Source organism: Mastomys coucha, unplaced genomic scaffold, assembly GCF_008632895.1.
Source record: "Mastomys coucha isolate ucsf_1 unplaced genomic scaffold, UCSF_Mcou_1 pScaffold6, whole genome shotgun sequence".
In the NCBI taxonomy this organism is placed as follows: Eukaryota; Metazoa; Chordata; class Mammalia; order Rodentia; family Muridae; genus Mastomys; species Mastomys coucha.
In genome coordinates this window covers 100,040,490-100,061,670 of record NW_022196912.1, presented here as the reverse complement: position 1 = coordinate 100,061,670, position 21,181 = coordinate 100,040,490, and the positions used below count along the sequence as shown (strand labels likewise).

The window sequence follows — 21,181 nt, the reverse complement described above, 5'->3', positions numbered from 1 at the left end:
AGTTCCAGGATAGCCAGGGCTACACAGAGAAACCCTGTCTCGAAAAAAACAGAACAAAAAACAAACAAAAAAATTATTTCATTAATTACATGACTATTTTTAAAAATGTATTTGTTATTATTTATGTGTACATGTGTGTATGTCTGTATATGTGCATGTATCCAAAGTTATGGACATCTCTTGAATGCTGGAGTTACAAGCAGTTGTAAACTGCCTGATTGTGGGTGCTGGCAGTTGAACTCAGGTCTTCTGTAAGAGCAGTACATATTCTTGACCACTGAGCATCTCTCTTGCCATACATTACTATTTATTATAATAATGCTATCTTCAAGTACTGTGAATGTTTAAATACAGAGCTACAATGAGAAACACCTTCTACTTGTTTATATTAGCAATGTAGTTACCTCCAAACATGGGCGGGCCTTCATAGGGCGGTCTATCAGACTTCCGGTCATAGGACGGCCTATCAAACCCCCCTCTTCTAGATGAAGAATGGTCTTTTTTGTCTCGATATGATTGATTCCTACAGGGTGTAACAGGAAATTTTGGTAAATAAATACTTGGAAGGTCTCTGCTTTGTAACACATCATTATCAGTTCATTGTCTCTATGGGCAGTTACTCCATAGTCTGTAGTTAAATTTTACACTTGCTTTTTTACTTCTATCTACCTAAAAATCAAGAATTGTATAAACCGCTTGCCTATAAAGTACTGGTTGTACTTTACTTCCTTTTAATTTTGTTGTCCACATTTCAATTTAATTCTCTGGAATTCAGGCTAGGAGAACTCAAATATGTACTTGCCTAGAAATTGCTCTTCCTTTTCCAAATTATACACATAATGGGAAGAGTACATTATTCACTAGGTCTCTTTCAACATACTGGCTTGGGTCAGGCAAGGTGGCACATGCCTTTACTCCCAGCATTCAGGAGACAGAGGCAGGTAGCTCTCTGAGTTTAAAGCCCCAGCCTGGTAATCCTAACAAGTCCCAGGAAAGCCAGAGCTATCTAATAGAGAGGACCTTATCTCAAAACAAAACAAAACAATAACCCCCCTCAAAATCCAAAAAACAAACAAATGACTTTTCGCTAGATTTACACAAGATATTTTGCATGTATAGCAAAAGTATTTTTCACAGCATACCTGTCATCTCGGGGTCTGCGCTCTCTGTCAAATCGATCCCGCTCATAGTCAAGAACACGATCTCGGTCTCTATCTCTATGTGTCTCTCGGTCCCTTTTAAAATCTCGATGATCTGTTATATTACTTTGACGGTCAAAATAAGGTTCACGGTCTCTATCTCTATCATAGCGATCACGCTGGCCTGCATGATCTATAAAAATAATACAAAGTAAGAACTAGAAGCATTTTCAAAAATTAAAGCAACAAGTGCAATTTTAACTTGAGAATATAAATTAGTCTTAAATTTAAGAATCTTTCAGTGATATTAAACTAGACTAACCTTGCTAAAAAATCTTGTAATAATTAGGCCCTCAAGTTAAGCTTAAAATTACTCTCCTCTCTGGGAATCCTACCTGCTTCAAAAGTTGACCTTTCAGGTAATGGATCTGGGCGTAGAGTTATTCTTTCTCCATATGGTATCTGTTCAACTTTATTAGTAGGCATATCTGGCAAAGAAAACCAGGGATGAAATGTAAGCATGAAGCTCAAGAAAACCAAATCTCAAGCTAGTAATTCCTATAGAAGTCTGGCCTGGTAGTATATGCCTATAATCCCAGCCCTCAGGAAGTTAAGGCAGGAGGACCCAGAGCTTGGGGGAATGTGACGTTCCAGGGCCAGCAAGAATGGGTCTTGAAAAACTTAAAGTCTCTTCTCTGGAAAACAATTCCTGCCAGGTGCTGTGGTATAAACCTATAATCCCGGAATGTGGGAGGTTAGGGGCAGGAATTTAAGGTCACTGTCCTGGCTAGTTTTATATCAATTTGACACAAACTAGAGTCATCTCAAAGGCAAAAGCCCCAGTTAAGAAAATGTCTCTATAAGATCCAACTGTAGGGCATTTTCTTAACTAGTGACTACTGATCAAGGAGGACCCAGCCCATTCTGCACAGCACCATGAGAAAGCAGGCTGAGAAAGCCATGAAGAGAAAGCCGGTAAGCAGCACCCCTCCAAGGCCTGCATGAGTTCCAGCCATGCTTGAGTTCTTGTCCTGATTTTCTTCAATGATGGACTACAATGTGGAAGTGTAAGGCAAATAAAACCCTTTCCTCTCTAACTTGCTTTTTGGTCATGGAGTTTCACTGCAGCAACCATAGCCCTAACTAGGACAGAAATCCTCTGCTACATAATGAGTTTGAAGCCAGCCTTGCTAAAGAGATTCTGTCTCAAAATCAAAACACCACCACCACCACCACCAAACAATTCCTGTAGAACCCCAATCATAAATTCACCATTATTACTCACCTCGGCCATGGCCATAGTCAACTGTATGCTGTACTGGTGGTGGCTTAGACATTGGTGGCATACCCATAGGCATTGGGCCAGGAGGGGGAATGGAAGAATGAACAGGCGGGGGTAATACCGGAGCAGATGGAATTGTTGCAGTGTCTCGCTTAAATTCTGAATTCAGTCCTTGATCATCATTTGTATCCCAGAGCCCAAAGAAAGAATCTTCGTCCCAGCGTTCCTGCTTCACAGATGAAGTTTTTGGCTTTATAACTGGAGGAGGAGGTGGTGGTGGTGGAGGTGGAGGAGGCGGTGGTGGTATTGGCACAGGAGGCCTAGTCATAGGAACAGATGATCTTGCTGGTGGAGCAGAGGGTCTTACAATTGACCCAGGTGGCTTACCCATAGGAGGGGGTGGTCTATAGGATCCTGGAGGCTAGAGAAGACAGTAAATGGTGAGTAAGCTAGTTGCTACATTGTCACAGATCAGTAAAAACTAAAATCTCATTTTTAATCAATTAAAAAATTAATATACAAGACATTCAAAATGTAACGCTTTTGTGGTTTTTACTTATGTCCTTATTTAGTTCATGTACATGTGTGTCAGTGAGTTGGACCCTCTGGGACTGGAGGTACAGATACTTCTGAGCTGCCATTTGGGTGTTGGGAGTTGAACCCAGGTTGCGTGCAAGAGCAGCCAGTGCTTTTAACCACTGAGCACTTTCCCTAGCCCCAAACTTTTGTGTTTTTAAAGATACTAGTAGGCACTAGAGAAATGGCCAGTGACCACTTGCTGTCCTTGCAGAGGACACAAGTTCATTTACGAATACCCATGCTGAGCGGACCATCTGTAACTCTGTGGGCCCCTATAAGCATGTCTGTCTTATATATACATATACACATAACTCAAACCAGATGCACACCCATAACACACACATACTCATACACATCTATAGCAGTATATGCTTCTAATCTCAACACTTTAAGAAGATATTCATAGCTGGACTAGTCTACTAGTGAGTTCTAGGCCAGCCAGGACTACATACTGAAACTTTGTCTCCAAAAAAAATTTTAAATAAAGGATACCAGCAGGAAGGAGATGGGTATATAACTCTGCCAGTACAATGCCTGCTATACAATATGAGGACCTTAATTAAAATTAAAGTAACAGAACTCACATAAATATTTTGTCATAGGTTCAAAGTATGGTTCAATGGTTAAGAGCACTTGCTACACTTGAAGAGGACCCAAGTTCTGTATCCAGCACCCACACAGTGGCCCACAACCATCTGTGACTCTACACCTTCCACCCTTTGAGGGACATGCACCTGTGCACATTTATACATCTAAACAAAGTATATACATATACAAAATAAAATAAGTGAATCTTTTTTAAAAATTAGAAATGGTGGGTCATGCTTATAACCCTACAGCTGGGAAAACAGAGACAGAGTAGATCCTGGCTGGGACTTCCCTGGCCAGGAGGCCTAGCCTAGCTGTGAGCCTCAGGCCTGTGAGATACCAACTAGCTAAAAAACAAATGCACAGTTGCTTGAGGAACAATAACTGAGGTCAACCAGTGGTTTCGATACATGTGTACATATGTACCCATGTGCACACACATAGACAAAGACACAGCAGAAAAATGAAGACAGGCCACAGAAAAGGAAAAACACAGAAGTCAGCCCTAATAAAGTAATTATATTAATTAATATAAAAAACCTTTATAACTCTAGCTGGTATGGCAGTATACCCATTCACTCTTCTACGAAGGTAAAGGTGAATCAATCAGTTAAAGGCTACCCTCAGATACATACAAGTTTGAGGCCAACATAGACTATGATACCTGAGGAAGTAGAGGTAAGTGGATCTGTATGAGTTTAAATCCAGCCTGCTCTACCTAGACTAGCACATAAATATTCACAGCAGCATTTTGTTTTTGTTTTTGTTTTTGTTTTTTTTTTGTTTTTTTTCAAGACAGGGTATTATCTCTGTGTAGTCCCGGCTATCCTGGAACTCACTCTTTAGACCAGGCTGGCCTCCAACTCAGAAATCCGCCTGCCTCTGTCTCCCAAGTGCTGGGATTAAAGGTGTGCACCACCACCGCCCGGCCACAGCAGCTTTAAGTCAGCAATCCAAATGTCTGGGAACTGGTGAATGAATAAACAATATGTGGAATACATCTATATAATGAGTATTACCTATAATAAAAAGAAGTGAAGTACTAACTCATACTATGATATAAACTCAAAAATATTATGTTAAATGAAAGAAGCCAGAAATACAGAACTATATGTTACATAGACTGAATTTATATGAGTTGTTCAAAAGGGCAAAACTACAGAGACAGAAAATATACCATAGACATGGGTCTAAGAACGATAGGGGATAGAGAGATGGCTCAGTGGTTAAGAGTACTGAGAGCTCTTCCAGAGGTTCTGAGTTCAAGTCCCAGCAACTACACTGTGGCTCACAACCATCTGTAATGGGATCCAATGCCCTCTTCTGGTATATATGAAGGCAGCGACAGCATAGTCGCATACAAAAGATAAATAAATATTTTTTAAAACCCTATAAACTAGTACAGATATTTTACTGGAATAAGATGGTACTTTAAAATTAGATTATAGTGACAGATGCTCAGTAAATTTAATTTAAAAATCAGTGAGGTGCTGAGATTGCTCAGTCAGTAAAATGCCCAATGCAAACACTTCCCATTTTTCTTAGTTCTGGTTTACTTATTTTTCAATGACAGCTATTTTAGATGCTGGAAAGCCAACATTATATATGATTTATGTATTTACTCATCTGTAGGCTGTGCTTTAAAATTAGACTTTTGCAGCTGGAGAGATGCCCCAGTAGTTAAGAGCATTGATTCTGGCTCCAGCACCCACACGGCAGCTCACAAAACTCTGTAACTTCAGTTCCAAAACATCTATCATATGTGATATCATGAAGCACATATGTGGTATACTTACATAAATGCAGGAAAATGCTCATACCCATTAAATTAAAAATAAATAAAGCTTAAAAAGAGACACATTTGGAGTAAAACTGGACTTTGTTAATATGTAAGGAATATTAATGAACATGAAGAAATATTAATGTTCCTAGTTGTCAACCATGTGTAAGAAGCTGTAGAGACTGGTCAGGAGCTAAGGGCTCTCCCTGTACTTCAGAGGCCAAGGGTTTTGTTCTCAGCGCCTGAACTGTGGGGCTCACAACCATCCCTCTTGCTCCAGTTCCAGGGGATCCAATGAAAGTTCTCTTCTGGACTTTTAAAATATCCACATGTACATGACACACACTTCACAAAGACATGCACATACACTTAAAAAAAACAAGTGTGCTGAAGGCTGAGAGTGCTGCCTAAATTCTGGAAACTGAGGAAAGAAGATCACAAGTCCAAGGCCAGTTTGGGTTCTATTACAGAGAGAGATTCTGTCTGTCTGTCTGTCTGTCTGTCCCCTCCACCCCACACACACAAAAAATTAAAAGGCCAGGCACAAGCCTTTAATCCCAGCACTCCAGAGGTTGAGGCAGGCAGTCTCTGAGTTTGAGACCAGCTTGTCTATAAGCATGAGTTCCAGGATAGCCAGCACTATACAAAGAACCCCTGACACAAAAAACTAAAAAGAAAAAAAAAAAAAGAGTACTTTTTAAAAATGTGTGTTATATTTTCCAAAATATAAAGTAGCTGAAAATTGCCTAAATATGGTATTGATGTTATACAACTATGTAAGAGAGTTGTCTGAATATATTAAGAGGAAATTTTAAATGTTTATTTATTGATTGATTGATTGGTAGATCAATACATAATTTTATTAACAAATACGAGATTAATTAATTGTCTCTGTCTGACCCTGGGAGGTATAGATTTAAAAAGCAACATTGCTTGAGCAGAAAGAACGTCTTCTTTTTGACTGAAGTTTCCCAGTCTAGGAAGATAACCAAATATCTGGGAGATACCCAAAATAAGAACCAGATACAGAGATTCATTAAACCTGTATTAACAATCGTGGAAGATCAGAAGGAAACATCCAACACAAATACAACAGTTCAATGAATTACTATACATAAAAATAGTAACATGTGGCAATATGGGAAAGTGTGATTTGTCAGATGAACAAAACAGATGTGGATCTATAATCTATAGTAGTGAGTCTCAACCTTCCTAATGCTGTGACCCTTTAACACAGTTCCTCACATTGTGGGGACCCCTAACCACACAATCATTTCATTGCTACTTCATAACTGTGATTTTGCTACTATAATGAATCATTACATAAATATCTGACATACAGAATATCTGATGTGTGGCTGATCTAGAGACTCGACCACTTACCACAAGACATGAAGACAAAAGATAGTTTTCAACCTAGGGGTTCAGTTTAGAAAGGAATAATGATAAGAAAAGAAACAAATCAAACAATGCTAAATGTTAAATGCTGATGGGACCATCCTGAGACTGGAAAAAGAAAAGGATAAACCAGAACCAACCAGGTGGAGAGGAGACGAGAACAATGCACACATGCAGGGCTGCCTCTCAGTGGAAGACTACAGCATTCTCACAACTGTTAAGCGGTCTCATGTCCTGGGAGACTAAGTAGAGTAGCAAGCAGTAGACAGGAGGGGACCAGAAAGTACAGGAAAAACAAAATACCAATGAAAAGCAGATTGTATCCTGAGAGTGATTGGGAAATCCTGAAGACATTTTCTTATAGTCAGGGTTTTGTCAACCTGCTCCTGCCTCTACCTCCCAAGTGCTGAGATTAAAGGCATGTGTTACCTTGCCCAGTTCTACGTGGCATTGGATACTGAGCCCATGTATACTAGGCAGGCGTTCTACCAACTGAGCTATGTCCTTAACAGTTATAAGCCAGGTAGCAGCATAAAAAGATGGATGTTTTTAAAAGTGTTTGGAATGCCAGGCACGATATCAAGCAGAGGCAGATTTCTGTGAGTTTGAGGTCACCCTAGTCTATGCAGCAACAAGTTGCAAACCCACCATGGCTACATAGTGAAATCCTGCTAGGTACATGCCTTCGACCCTAGCACCGCAGGGGTGGAGACAGAGGCAGGCAGATCTCTGAGTTCAGGGCCAGCCAGCTTGGTTAATAAAGTGAGTTCCAGGTCAGCAAGGGCTACACAGAAACCCTGTCTCAGAAAAAAACAAACAAACAAAAAGAAGTCATCTGGGGCTGTTGAGATGGCTCAGCAGGTAAGAGCACTGACTGCTCTTCCGAAGGTCCTGAGTTCGGATCCCAGCAACCACAGGTGGCTCACAACCACCCATAATGAGATCTGACACCCTCTTCTGGTGCATCTGAAGAAAGTGAGCGGGGCTGGAGCGAACAGGGCCAGAGCTAGCCCTGTACAGCTGGCCATCTGTACAGCTACAGTGTGCTCATACACACAAAAATAAATAAATAAATAAATAAATAAATAAATCTTAAAAAAAAAAGAAAAAAGAAGTCATCTGGAGAAAACTAACTTCTACAAATTATCCTCTGTCCTTCATACATGTGGTATGACATGGATCTCTCTCTCTCTCACACACCCACACCTACACATACACACACAGACACACACACACAGAGACAGAAAAAAAAATTTAGATGGCTCTGCAGTTACATGTGCTTGCTGTTTTTTGCAGGGGACTAGAGTACAGCCACCATCAGGCTCACAATGGCCTTTAACTCTGCTCCCAAACATCTGGCATCATTGTTTTAGCTCTGAAGGCACCCACAGCATGTACATAAATGTAAACACATAGAGATATCTATCTCTCCCACACAATTTCTGTTTGTCTAAATACATATTAGTACTATCTAAAGTGGAGTAAAGAGTAGGCACTGCCCAAACTACAAGAGCATGAAAAAGTTTTTTCAATGTGATCAGAATTTACTATTTGAACGCAGTTGTTAAACAGTAAGGCTAGAGAGCTGCCTTAGTGGTTACAGCACTTACTACTCTTTCAGGTTTGATTCTCATCACACACATGGAGGCTCACAACCATCTGTGTCTTTACCAGTTCATGGTATCTGAAGCCCTCTTCTGACCTTCATGGGCACCAGGCAAGCTCATGGTACACATACACACACAGAGGCAAAACATTCACACACATACTAAACAAATCTAAAAATAGTGATAATTTAAAAAGTAGTAGGTAGGGTGGGGGATTTAGCTCAGTGGTAGATACTGGATTCAGTCCTCAGAACCGCACTCTTCTCCCCACCCCACGCCACATGTTTAGAGTACATGGGCAAGCAAGATGATACCTGCTGCCAAGTTAATAATCTGAGTTTGATCCCAGAGGATCCACAGGGTAGAAGGAAAAAAAAATTCTCTAAAAAGCTATCTTTTGATTTTCCCATGGACACTATGGTATGCACTTCCTCCACCCTCAAACATACAAAATAGATAAATAAATGGAATTTTAAAAGATGAAGGGAGATAATTCAAGTTGCTCTCTGGACTCCTTGTGTGCAAATACACAGGAAACACTAACCCCATAAGTGTAGATATACCATAACACACACACACACACACACACACACACACACACACTAATTAGAAAATCATATAATCAAATTATTCACTTAGGTTATTAGCTTGGCAGCAGGTACCATCTTGCCAGCCCTTGTACTTTAAAAATGTGGAGGTTTTGAGAAGACTATATAGTACCTATGACTGAATCCAGTGACCATGAAGCTACACAGTTCAGGTGTGCTTGGTCTGTTAAAGCCTAGGGAAAGAAGTAATTCTTGCACATGTCTAACTACTTTTAAAGATGTTTAAAGCTTTCACTTTTCCAAAATTTATGTTTTTATAATAAAAATTTATGCTTATTGGAATTATAAAAATCCAACATCATTGCCAGGCATTAGTTGCCCATGCCTTTAATCCCAGCACCATGGAGGCAGAGGCAGGCCGATCTGTGAATTTGAGGCCAGCCTGGTCTACAAAGCAAGTTCTAGGACAGCCAGTGCTACACAGAGAAACCCTGTCTGGAAACACAAAAACAAAACAAAACAAAACAAAATAAATATAACATCATATAAACATACAGAGTAAAAAACCATTTCATTCTCTGAGCACACATTTTCCCATACCGGATATATCCCAGGTCTTGATGGATTCTGTAGTCTTGAGTCCGGGGGTGGTAGATGGTCAGCCATCTGTGGCTCAGACCCAAAGTCTTTCAACTTTTGAAGCTGTTCTTTCTGTTCTCTGTAAACAAATGAAATTGCCTTTGTACTTAAAGCATGTTTACATCATCCCAAACAACTATGATTCAAACCAAATTAAAAAAAAAAAAACAAAAAAGAAAACCACCTAGAGACTAAAATTCTATGCCGAGCCCATACAGCACCTTAGTTATGGTAACATTCTCTTGCTTTTACATAACTAACCAGTCCATCCACCATCTAAGACCTATGGTCATAAATTATCAATGATTTTCAACAATTGATTCTACAACTTGCCTTCATAGTATGTTACCTACCTATCATATTTTTCTCTTTTAAGAAATCCCCAATTTTTTCTTGCTAATTTTTTCAGTATTGCACAAGTTACAAAATGGACTGTGTATAAAATACAGTCTAAGAAGGCATTTTAGCCTTTTGCAGGAGGCTTGTTTTGTTTGGGAGATGGGGGTGGAACAGTTTCTGGTACCTGGGCTAGGTTCAAACTGGCCAAATAGCTCTGACCTCATCACTCTTGCTACCACTGGCAAGCACTTGCATTACAGGGTGTGTACCACTATACCTGCCTCTCATAATCAGTTTTTAAAACTTGAATTAGCTGTCATTATTTCTGAAGGAAATATTTTACATAGAAATTGAGTTTTTAAAGCGTTTCAATTAGTATTACACCTACATTCTGCCAAGTCAACAAGTAGCTGCATGGAGCCATGGCTCACCATGTTAGATGAAGCAGTCTATCAAGTCCTCACCACACTCCAGAGTTTCTCCTGGCGCACTTCCATTCATTTTTGTTAATTTGTCTGACTCTTTTTTAAAAAAAATTTTTTTCAAAGGAAAAAAAAAAAGTCTCCTGCCGAACAGTGGTGGCACACACCTTTAGTCCCAGCACTTGGGAGGCAGAGGCAGGTGGATCTCTAAGTTCCAGGATAGCTAGGGCTACATGAAGAAAGCCTGCCTTGATTTTTTTTTACATTATTTTTATTTTGTGTATGTTTTGCCTGCATGTATGTGTAGCATACGCATGCAGTGCTCATGGAAGCCAGAAGAGGGCAGTGGATCCTCTTGGAACCGGTGATACAGACAGTTTGAGAGTTGCACAGAGCTGCCATGCAGGTGCTGGGTATATACACGAACCTGGCTGCTCTGAAAGGGCAGTCAGTCTCTTAACCACTAAGCCATCTCTCCAGCCCCACTTCTCTGACTCTTGAATGCATATTAGTTTACTATCTGCTTTAGATGGTAACAGCAATCACAGGTCTATAGTCTTAAAAATATCCTGTATTCCTAAAGATTAATTATATACTCCTTTCTTTATTTTAATCCCTAGCTAACATAGCTTTACTTTTCCCTTTTAATTCCTACCTTCTACATTTACAATATCCATTACAAGGTCTCCAGAATGTTTACAATATCTCTTTATATACAGTACTATGACTCGAGTGGACACAAAGCATGTAACGGATGTTCCTGGCTCATGTAAATACTGCTTATGGTATCCCTTGTCTCTCTAAAGGCACACTATAACTGATGTGCTCTAATTATGATACTATTATCCATTAACTAGCTCACACATGGTGGTTAGGTTTTGCTGCCTAGGAAGGGGTTGAAGGAAAAAAGGGTGAACTTGTAGCACCTTTCATCCAGCAACTCCATGCAAAGCAACAACAAATGAAAAGGTCATTTTAAGTAAGGAAAGAAACTGGCAGTTTAGTAACCAATCACCAATCAGTTTTATGTTCTCCATAAAATAGATTTCAGAGTCAGACAGAGTTCAAATTCTGGATCTGCATTTAATAACCAAGTGAACTTTAGCAAGTCTTAAGTGTTATTGTGAATAGGGATGATTCTGTTCTCTGCAAGCTTTTGGACAGACGAGGTTAAGATGGGAGGATCAGTGCAGTGCCCAGAACAGTTATGTGAATTAAAAGTGCCCACAATTTAGAAGCAAGTAGCTAAACGCTCTGCAGCAAGCCTCACATGCTCATGAGTAATCTAGAAAAAAAGGAGCGAGGGGCGAGGACCATGTCAATACTCCAGACCGAAGAGACCGTTTCACCACCTGGAACCTCCAGACTTTCATTCTTACCTACATTTATGCTCTGCCAGCACATTTTTCTAGTACTAATGTTTCAGTTACAAATTCAATTAGTATAACCCACAAATGTAGACCAGAATTGACAGATGAAGCAAACACAGTAGAATCTATCAAAAAATTAACCATTTATTTTTCTCAAAAACCTGTTTGGAAAAAAAACAAAAATAAAAAAGCCTTACTGTTGTAGCTCTATGAGAAACATTATATAATGTCCACACAGTTGACTGTAGGTTTAAGAAAAAAAATCTAACTTCACAATGAAAATATAGGGAAAAAAAATCTGCTTCAAGTTAAAATCAAAGATGAACATCGTCAAAACAAAGTATCAGTAGTCAGTGAATCTGAAGGCGCTCCCAGGTAACCACTCATACTCCAGCAGAGAAGATAAAGCGCCTTCCACCATTCCACCAACAGCACGGACTGTGTAGCCTATCAGACCCAATGCCAAAGAACAGAAGCTGCCTACCGAAAACAACGAAGGCTCAATACACAAAGCCCCAAGAAACCCAGAGTCCTGAAATGTAGTTTTAACACTTGAGACATGCACACTCAAGGCATCCAGCAACGCATCTACAACGACCAACAACAGCAATCGATTTGCACACCCTAGGACATATGTGAATAATTAAGTTTCCAAATACCCATCCGAACCCCAAAACAGCACTGAATAACCAGAAATACAAATCAAAGTATGATAAGAAACAGGGTTTAAAGGGTTCCATTAAAAGACTTCATTCAGCTGGGTTGTGGTGGCACATGCCTTTAATCCCAGCACTTGGGTGGCAGAGGCAGGTGGATTTCTGAGTTTGAGGCCAGCCTGGTCTACAGAACAAGTTCCAAGACATGCAGGGTTACACGGAGAAATCCTGTCTTGAAAAACCAACCAAACAAACAAACAAACAAAACCAAAAAAGGTACTTCATTTAAAAAAGGGCAGTAAGAAAATCTGTTTCAACTAAAAGAAACGATCTTAAGGAGTGAACTTACCGAAGCATTTTCAGTTCTTGTGCAGCTTTCAAAATGATTTCGTGCTGCCTCTGACTGAGAACCATTACCCCTCCAAGGCCTTGGTCAGAGTCTAAATTTGCATCGGACCCCATCATTTCAGAGGAATGATGTGAGGATGGCATATGCTCCGTCATGGGGGAATGTCTATCCACATCAGATGGGTACCATCTGTCTGATAACCGTTCTCTTTCCCAGTCCATTCTGTCAGGAACATAGTCTCGCTTTTCCCGCCATGTATCTCCTCTTTCTGGATACTCTCGAATCCTCAACTCGCCCCTATCCCGGAAATCTCGGTCATACCCATGGTCTCGATTTCTTTCTTCTCTCCATCTATCATCCCGGTATCTATCCAAAGGTGGAAGAGGTGGGAGAGGTGGTAAAGGTGGAAGAGATGGAATATCCCGTTCACGAAACTGTGATTCTTGTTCATCCAGTGGTCTCCCATAATCTCTGTCCCACTCATTATCCACATTTCTATCATATATGTCCACAGGTCTTCTAATCCGATCCACATCTCTGTCTAAGTCCCTGTCCATTTCCCTACCATAACCCTCATCCATATCCTGATCTCTTTCCCAATCATCCCACCAAGGGCCTCGCCTGTCTCCATCATGAGACCGTGATGGTGGTGCTGAGAACCTATCCTCTCTGCTGTATGAATCTAGTGTTTCATCTTGATAGTCACGTTCACACTCTCTCCAGTATCTCTTTCTATCCCAGTCATCGAGTCTTTCTCGCTCAATTGGAGCATTTCTACCATCTACTGAGAACTCTTCATGTCCTCTCTCTTCATGGTTCCACGAAGCCCTAGAAGGTTCATCTCGGTGATAAGGATACATTTTGTCTCCACCATCTCCTGGTTCTGGTCTGAATGGAACTCTATCATGACCAAAATCTGGCCTTCCTAATCCCCTTTCTCGACTACCTGGCCCCCGAGGTGGTCCCCTCTCCCTGCTCCCAGCTCTTTGAGGGGGCACTCTCTCTCTACTTCCAGCCCTTCGAGGAGGTCCTCTCTCTTGACTGCCAGCCCTGCGAGGTGGCCCCCTTTCTCGGCTGTTGGCTCTACTGTCCTGGCTGTCTTGTAGGCCACCTGGTATTTTATCCCGATTGCTTCCTGGCCTCACAAACACCCTGTCCCGGCTGCCTTCTCCTCTGTTCATTTTATCACGACTGTCTTCTCTTCTACCCATCATTTTATCATGGAAATCTTCTTGCTTGCCCAGACCTGGACCTCGATTAATTGCCTGGCCACGACCTCTGTTTACTAGTCCTTTATCCCGTGAATCTTCCACTCTGTTTTGCCCAGGACCTCTGTAGGATGAGCTGCTGCCTTTATTGCCTTCTAATCTATTTTCTCTGTTGTCTGGCTGAGGAAGATCTTTTTCTTGGTGGTTTTCAGAGTGGGACAAACCAACACCCAAAGGTTTGAAATCCTCTGCAGTCAATGCGGCTGCTACTGCAGCTCCTCCCTCCATGCTGCCTACTTTTGAGGGGAAAGTAGATTGAGTAGGTACAGGTTTATTTATAAGGGATAAAGGCTGAGGAACACCTTGGGCTTTGTCCATTTCAGTCTCCATACTTTGAGAATTCCGGTTCCAATTAGAGGGCTCTATGGGCCCTTCCGAGACTTGGCTTTTAGGTGGCTCTTGCTGAGAGTCGCTTAGATTCTCATTTGACTGAGCCGCCTTGGTATCCTTGACATCTGCAGAAATGGAAAATGCAGCTGACTGAATTTTTAAATTCTTCTGCTGGTTATTACTTGTATCTGCTAATGGCTCTTTGTTTCCTGAAAGAGGTTCTGCTTGTGACTTGGGTTGCTGCTTAGGCTGCTGCTGATGCTGTGGTCCAACAGTTGCTTTGGGGCCTTTCCACTGTGGTCCACTCTGTCGAGGACTTAGGGATGTATTGGGAGTTATATAAAATTGAGATGCTGGGCCCCGGGGGATCGTTCCCCATTTGCTTTTAGTGCCCTCTGCTGGGTGACTTTCATATCTGGGTCTTGGCCCATCCGGGCGATTTCCTTCAAAACGAGGCCCTTTGGGTCTCGGTCCTTCACACCTTGACCCTAAATCCTCAAATCTTCGAGGACCATCAAATCTACAAGTAAAACAAAAGATATTACTCAAGACAGTAAAGCAGGAAAAGAAAATTCTCCATGTAAGATTATTTAAGGCACTCTTGCCTTACTTAGACTTTGCTTTTAACAGTGACTCTCGGTCATTAACAAATCCCATGTCACCTATCAAAAACTGCATGTTAAGGCAGCAGTGCTTGGAAGACTTCAAGTCTAGATGTAGAAATCATGGCAGCATTATCTAACATACTTTAACCAATCTGCAGCAAGACTGACCTACTGAAATGTTAAAAAGCAATTATAAGTATTGTGCCTTGATATATGGAATAGTCCACTCCTTTTTTAATAGAAAAATAATTAATAATTCCATAACCATGAGTACTTTTAATTAGAGTTAAATTATAACTAAAACCCAAGTATAGAACAAGTAACAGGAAAATACAATATAATTGTAAATATTGTGGGAGCCAGCACTAAAATCTTAATAAATGTCATACACACATGTACATATGTCATAATACATGTACACACATTCTCTCTCTCTCACATGTCATAATACATGTATACACATTCCCTCTCTCTCTCTCTCTCTCTCTCTCTCTCTCTCTCTCTCTCTCTCATACACACACACACACACACCAGTTTTCTCTGAAGTTTTTCAAAGTCTGCACAGATATTGGTTTGCTGGAAACCACTCAAAGAAATCAAGGAAATCAAAGAAATGCTCATTCCAATAGACAGTATGCTACACATAAGACATAAGAAAGTCTTGTTGGGGCCTTCAGAATTAACAATCAAAACAAAAAAAGAAGACCCTAAGTGAAAGTGTCAATAGGTGAAAAGACAACAGGCAGAAAATAGCCCCACCCAGGTGAGAGGTGCACTGCCATGCAAAGGGTTTATAGAGCGCAGATGCTTCACTGAGACTTGAAAGGAAGCATCTGAGATGTCAGGGTGTTAGTGATGATAGAAACAGTACGGCAAGGGTACCTAAAACTAAGAGAGCAATATAGGAGGGAAAAAAAAAGGCAGAGAAGCACATATCATGCTTGGAAATGCAAATGGTTTAGTGTGGCTGAAGCAGAGGGGAACAGAAAAGGATGTAAAGAAAGAACATGCTAAGGATGAAGGCAAAGAGGCAGGCAACTGTCAGTCTCCAAAAGAACTTCCTTGTTTGCCTCGTATGGCAGGTACTAACCGATCATCTCCAAAATGCACTCCCTTTCCAACTATAATCCAGACTCCCCACTTTCAGTCTTAATGTAGACTTTTTCTCAACCTCTCTTATAGCTAGAACTTGCACCAACCAACTGGACTGAGAGGAGCTGATCCCGTCTGAGACAGGTCCTTCCATGTGATCAGAGCTGGCCTAGAAACCACGACCCTCCTGTGTCAGTATAAATTCAGGATTACAAGTGTGTACCACCACATTCCACTAATCCTAACTTCTGGGGGGACACTGAGGCACATGAGCTAAAGACTATGTCTGAAGTGCAAGAGATTTAGACAGTCCTCACTAGTTCCATGCGTAACAACTAAATGGAGGTGCTGTAGAGTTGGCTCAGTGGATAAAAGGCTTGTGGTGCAAGTGTGAAGATGGAGTTCAGAGCTCTGGCACCACATACAAATCGGATGGAGAGCTGGAGTCACGGCTCAGGGTTAGGACTTGCTCTTGCAGAGGACCTGGTTCAGGTTCCAGCACCCAAACGGTGGCTCACAACTAGAGCCACCAACTAGCGCTCCAGTCCCAAATCTGATAGCTTCTTCTGACCTGTGCAGGTAACGGCAAGCACCAGGTCCACATACATATACGTAGGTAAACAGTCACACACATAAAAACAAACAACAATGATGAGTGAATATGATGGTTTCCATGTGTACAGGAGGTAGAGTCAGGATCACGGGAATAAACTGACTGGCTAGCTCACTTAGCCAGATTAGCCAGCTTTCAATTCAGCGAGAGATCCAGCCTCAGTAAACATAGATTATGAAAGAAAGACATCCAATGTCAATTTCTAGCTTCCACACACATACCCACACATGTACATCTACATATGCATCACACACCATATAAAGACACACCCACAAAATAAAACAAAATAGGCTTGGAAGATGGCTTAGCAGTTAAGAGTGACAGCTGCTCTTGCAGAGGACAAGCGTCAGTTCCCAGCACTCATGTCAGGTAGCTCACTGCCACCAGTAATTCCAGTTCTAAGGAATTGTTTTCTGGCACACACATATGTAATAACAACAACAACAACAACAAAACAACAACAACAGAGGCCTTGACTCTATGGGCCAATTAAAAAATAAAAACCAGGCTCAGCTGAAGTGCCTGCTGAGAGCAAAGGGAATATGGATATGGAATGGTGCCCACACTAATATGGAATGGTGCTAACACTATGCCAAAGACTTCTTTTGAGGGAAAGGATTAGAGTGCTCTTGGTATCATACTAGGTATAAAAAATAACAAGTGCAATCAGAAGCATGAAAAAGAATCTGATAATGAAGTTCAGCCTACCTGGCTGATACTTTACAAACCATCACAAGAAAATAGAAAATATATATATACCCACCCATAATAAAGAGAAGGGAGGCCGGGCGGTGGTGGCGCACACCTTTAATCCCAGCACTTGGGAGGCAGAGGCAGACAGATTTCTGAGTTTGAGGCCAGCCTGGTCTACAGAGTGAGTTCCAGGACAGCCAGGGCTATACAGAGAAACTCTGTCTCGAAAAACCAAAAAAGAGAAGGGAGTAGACCAGAGTCTTAGGTTTGAGGTATTTTTAAAAATTTATTTTGCTTTGTCTTTATACATAGAGTCTCTAGTCCAGGCTGGCCTTAAACTCCTTATGTACCCAAGGATAACTTTTGATCCTCCTGTCTCTCTCTCTAGTATGGGGATTATACATACAAGCATAGTCTACCATTCCAGTTTGTGAAGTTGTTGAGGATCGACAAAAGCCTCTACATGCCAGACAAATACTCTGCCAACTGCGCTATATCCTTGGCCCTTGTTTATAAATTCTGGACAACAACAACAAAAAATTACAAGCAGCAATTTTCAGAAGAACTGTGCTGGCAGCAGGAGAGGATAAAATAAAAATGTGACTGGCTGCCAGCAGCATCCAAAACAGTGAGGATCCCTCAGTGCCTAAGATGTGGAGAAAGGAGGGGTTAAATATTTATCGAGCTTCCCAAGGTGCCTCAAGCCACTTGCGCTTGTGGTTAATGGTCTTGGATCCACACCTGGTAGAACCAAGGCCAAGGCGGACAACATCCAGGGAAAACCTTCCACTTAGCATACAGCTCTGCTCTCCACACTCGAGGGACTGCTCAGAGCAGGAAGAGCCAATCATTCTGTGCTGGAGATTATCATCTTATAGAAATCAAGACTTATTCACTAGGAGATAGCATACCATCCTAAGTTGGACTAGGCACACATTTCAGAGTGGTTTTCGTGTGACAATAAGGGGAACAAGTTGGTGACAATGAAAATAGATGGAAGTATTGAACATTGTACTGAGACAGCACTGTTAAAACCTGTTTGCTGGGGCTGGAGAGATGGTTCAGTAGTTAGGAGCACTGACTGTTCTTCTAAAGGCCCTGAGTTCAAATCCCAGCAACTAAATGGTGGCTCACAACCATCTGTAATGGGATCTGATGTTTTCTTCTGGCACATCTGAAGACAGCTACAGTGTACTCAAATAAATCTTTTAAAAAGCCAAACTGGCCAGGCAGAGGTGGCACATGCCTTTAATCCCAGCATTTGGGAGGCAGAGGCAGGTAGATTTCTGAGTTTGAGGCCAGCCTGGTCTACAGAGTGAGTTCCAGGACAGCCAGGGCTATACAGAGAAACCCTGTCACAAAAAAACAAAAAACAAACAAAAAACCCAAACCAAACCAAAATACCTGTTTGCTAAACTAAGTTCAAGATTCAGACCTGAATGGCCCAGTCAGGAAACTGCTCAACTATAGATGCTTAGGAGATTACCAACAACAGACATGAATCTTTTTAAAGATTTTAACTTTTAACTTACAACTTAAAACATTTTTTTTCAAATATGAATTAATTATTTTAACCACATATACCTCCCATTACCTTCTTTTGCCCCAACTATTTCCAATGAACCTTTTCTTTCCAACAATCCCCCTTCCTTCATATCCAAGTTTGCATCCCACTGATATAGAGTTATTTATCAAACCATGAGCAATTAACAGTGGTGTAGCCACAAGAACTAGAGCACTGGTTTTCATCCTGTGGGTCACAACCCCTTTTGATTTCCTGTACATCAGATACTTATATTACAACTCATAAAAGTAGCAAAATTATAGTTATAAAGTAGCAATGAAATAATTTTATGGCTGGGGGTCACTACAACACAAGGAACTGTATTAAATGATCAAAGCATTAGGAAAGTTGAGAACCACTGGTCTAGAGATGACTCAGTGGTTAAGAGAACTTGTTGCTTTTGCAAAGGACCTGGGATTAGTTATCAGAATACACACACTGGCTCATGACCACCCATAACTCTAGTTCTAGAAGATCTGATCCCATCTTCTGAACTCAGAGCACCAGGCATAGCAGGTCTGACAGCACACACCTTTAAAGACACAGGCAGGTTGAGGCTGAGGCCAGCCTGGTCTACCATAAAGTTCCAGGCTAGCCAGGGTCACACAGAGAGACCTTCACTCAATCCCCCTTCCCGCAAATAAAAAGCACCAGGTACCATGTAGTACATATACATGCAGGCAAAACATACAGACATATAAAATAAAAAATGGACCAAAAATCAGGGATATCATTAACCCTTAGTGTTTCTTCATAGTTTTAGAAAACTTCTTAATAGCTCTAGCTATATATAAAAACATATTTCATTAACAGTTTTCTTTGTAGATCTAACTTATAAACAAACAAAAATTTTCCCAGTTTTAAAAAACAGTAAAGGGCTGGAGAGATGGCTCAGTAGTTAAGAGCACTGACTGCTCTTCCAGAGGTCCTGAGTTCAATTCCCAGTAACCACATTATAGATGCTCACAACCATCTATAATGAGATCTGACGCCCTCTTCTGATGTGTCTGAAGACAGCTACAGTGTACTTACATATAATAATAAATAAATCTTTAAAAAAAAATGGCCAGGCGGTGGTGGCACATGCCTTTAATCCCAGCACTTGGGAGGCAGAGGCAGGCGGACTTCTGAGTTCAAAAGAGGCCAGCCTGGTCTACAGAGTGAGTTCCAGGACAGCCAGAGCTATACAGAGAAACCCTGTCTCAAAAAACAAAAAAACAAAAAAACCAACCAAACAAACAAAAAAAAAAAACAAACAGGAAAGGGCCAGCAAGATAGCTCAGTCATGATGGAAGGAAAGACCCAATTTCTACATGTTGTCCTGTTATCTCCAATCCCACACACAGGCACAATAAATGTATCAAAAAAGTAGAGTAATGTGTACATTATCTTGCAACTATCATTTGGATTCATTCTTAAACTTACAAAAATTGAGATATTAGTGATTTTCCCTATATCCTGAAACACTCTAGAATTTCCTTATCCTAGATTTGATTACTCATAACATCAATTTTTCTTAATTATGCTTTAAAAAAAAAGGAGACAAATATAAGGAGACAATTACAACACAAAAACAATAATCAAAGAGAATGAAACAAAGATAAAAGAAACGTTTTTACCTTAGAATTACCCAAAATAGCACACTGCTTTGGGGCTTCATTAAGAATAATGTAAACTCCAAACTTTCATTTCCTGACTGTAGTAATAAAGGGAAGAAAGCTGACAGATAAAGCTGCTTCAAATTCACTACAACTTGGGAGCTAGAGAGACGGCTCAGTAGTTAAGAGCACTGGCTGCTCTTCCAGAAGATCTGCCTTAGATTGCCAGCACCTATGTGGCTCACAACCATCTGTAACTCAAGTTACAGGGAGTCTAACACTCTCTTCTGGCCTCTACCAACATCAGGCACCCACGTGGGACACAGACATACATGTAGGCAAAACACCCCAATGCACAAAATATTTTTTTTAAATATTATTAGAATCAAAAGATATGTGCAGAGAGACTAGAATTCCAGGCTCTAAAAGTAATATCCAGTTCATCATGTAAGTGAATCTGCCAACCAGGAATCTTCAGATAATTATATTCTAGATAAATATTCTCAAGCTCAAGAATCAATAAGCAAATAATAAATTCTATTTATTATTATGTATGGGTATTTTGTTTTCATGCATGTCAAAGAGAATGCTTAATCTCTGGATCAGCTGTGATCTGCCATGTAGGTGCTGGAATTGAACCCAAATCCTCTGGAAGAATAGTCATTACTCTTACTGCTGAGCCATTTCTCCAGCCCAATCCCTTTCTTTTTTTTTTTTTTTTT

General features: G+C 40.8%; 1 protein-coding gene across 6 annotated transcripts in view; it reads right to left on the bottom strand.

Annotated features, from left to right (window-relative positions):
* The window catches only part of Ylpm1 (YLP motif containing 1), a 76,732-nt gene that overhangs the window by 28,464 nt on the left and 27,087 nt on the right, over nt 1-21,181 (bottom strand). For 4 of the 6 annotated variants that reach the window (XR_004114355.1, XR_004114356.1, XM_031356498.1 and 1 more), the window contains exons 5-10: nt 12,697-14,814; nt 9,522-9,639; nt 2,425-2,842; nt 1,535-1,627; nt 1,143-1,332; nt 405-523 (exon numbers count right to left, since the gene is read on the bottom strand). Coding sequence is in view for 4 of the 6 variants with exons in the window: in XM_031356498.1 (XP_031212358.1) it covers nt 405-523; nt 1,143-1,332; nt 1,535-1,627; nt 2,425-2,842; nt 9,522-9,639; nt 12,697-14,814 (3,056 nt within the window). In the remaining 2 variants the exon portion in view is untranslated. The remainder of the gene's footprint in view (nt 1-404; nt 524-1,142; nt 1,333-1,534; nt 1,628-2,424; nt 2,843-9,521; nt 9,640-12,696; nt 14,815-21,181) is intronic. The other 2 variants (XM_031356500.1, XM_031356501.1) reach the window with 1 other exon arrangement.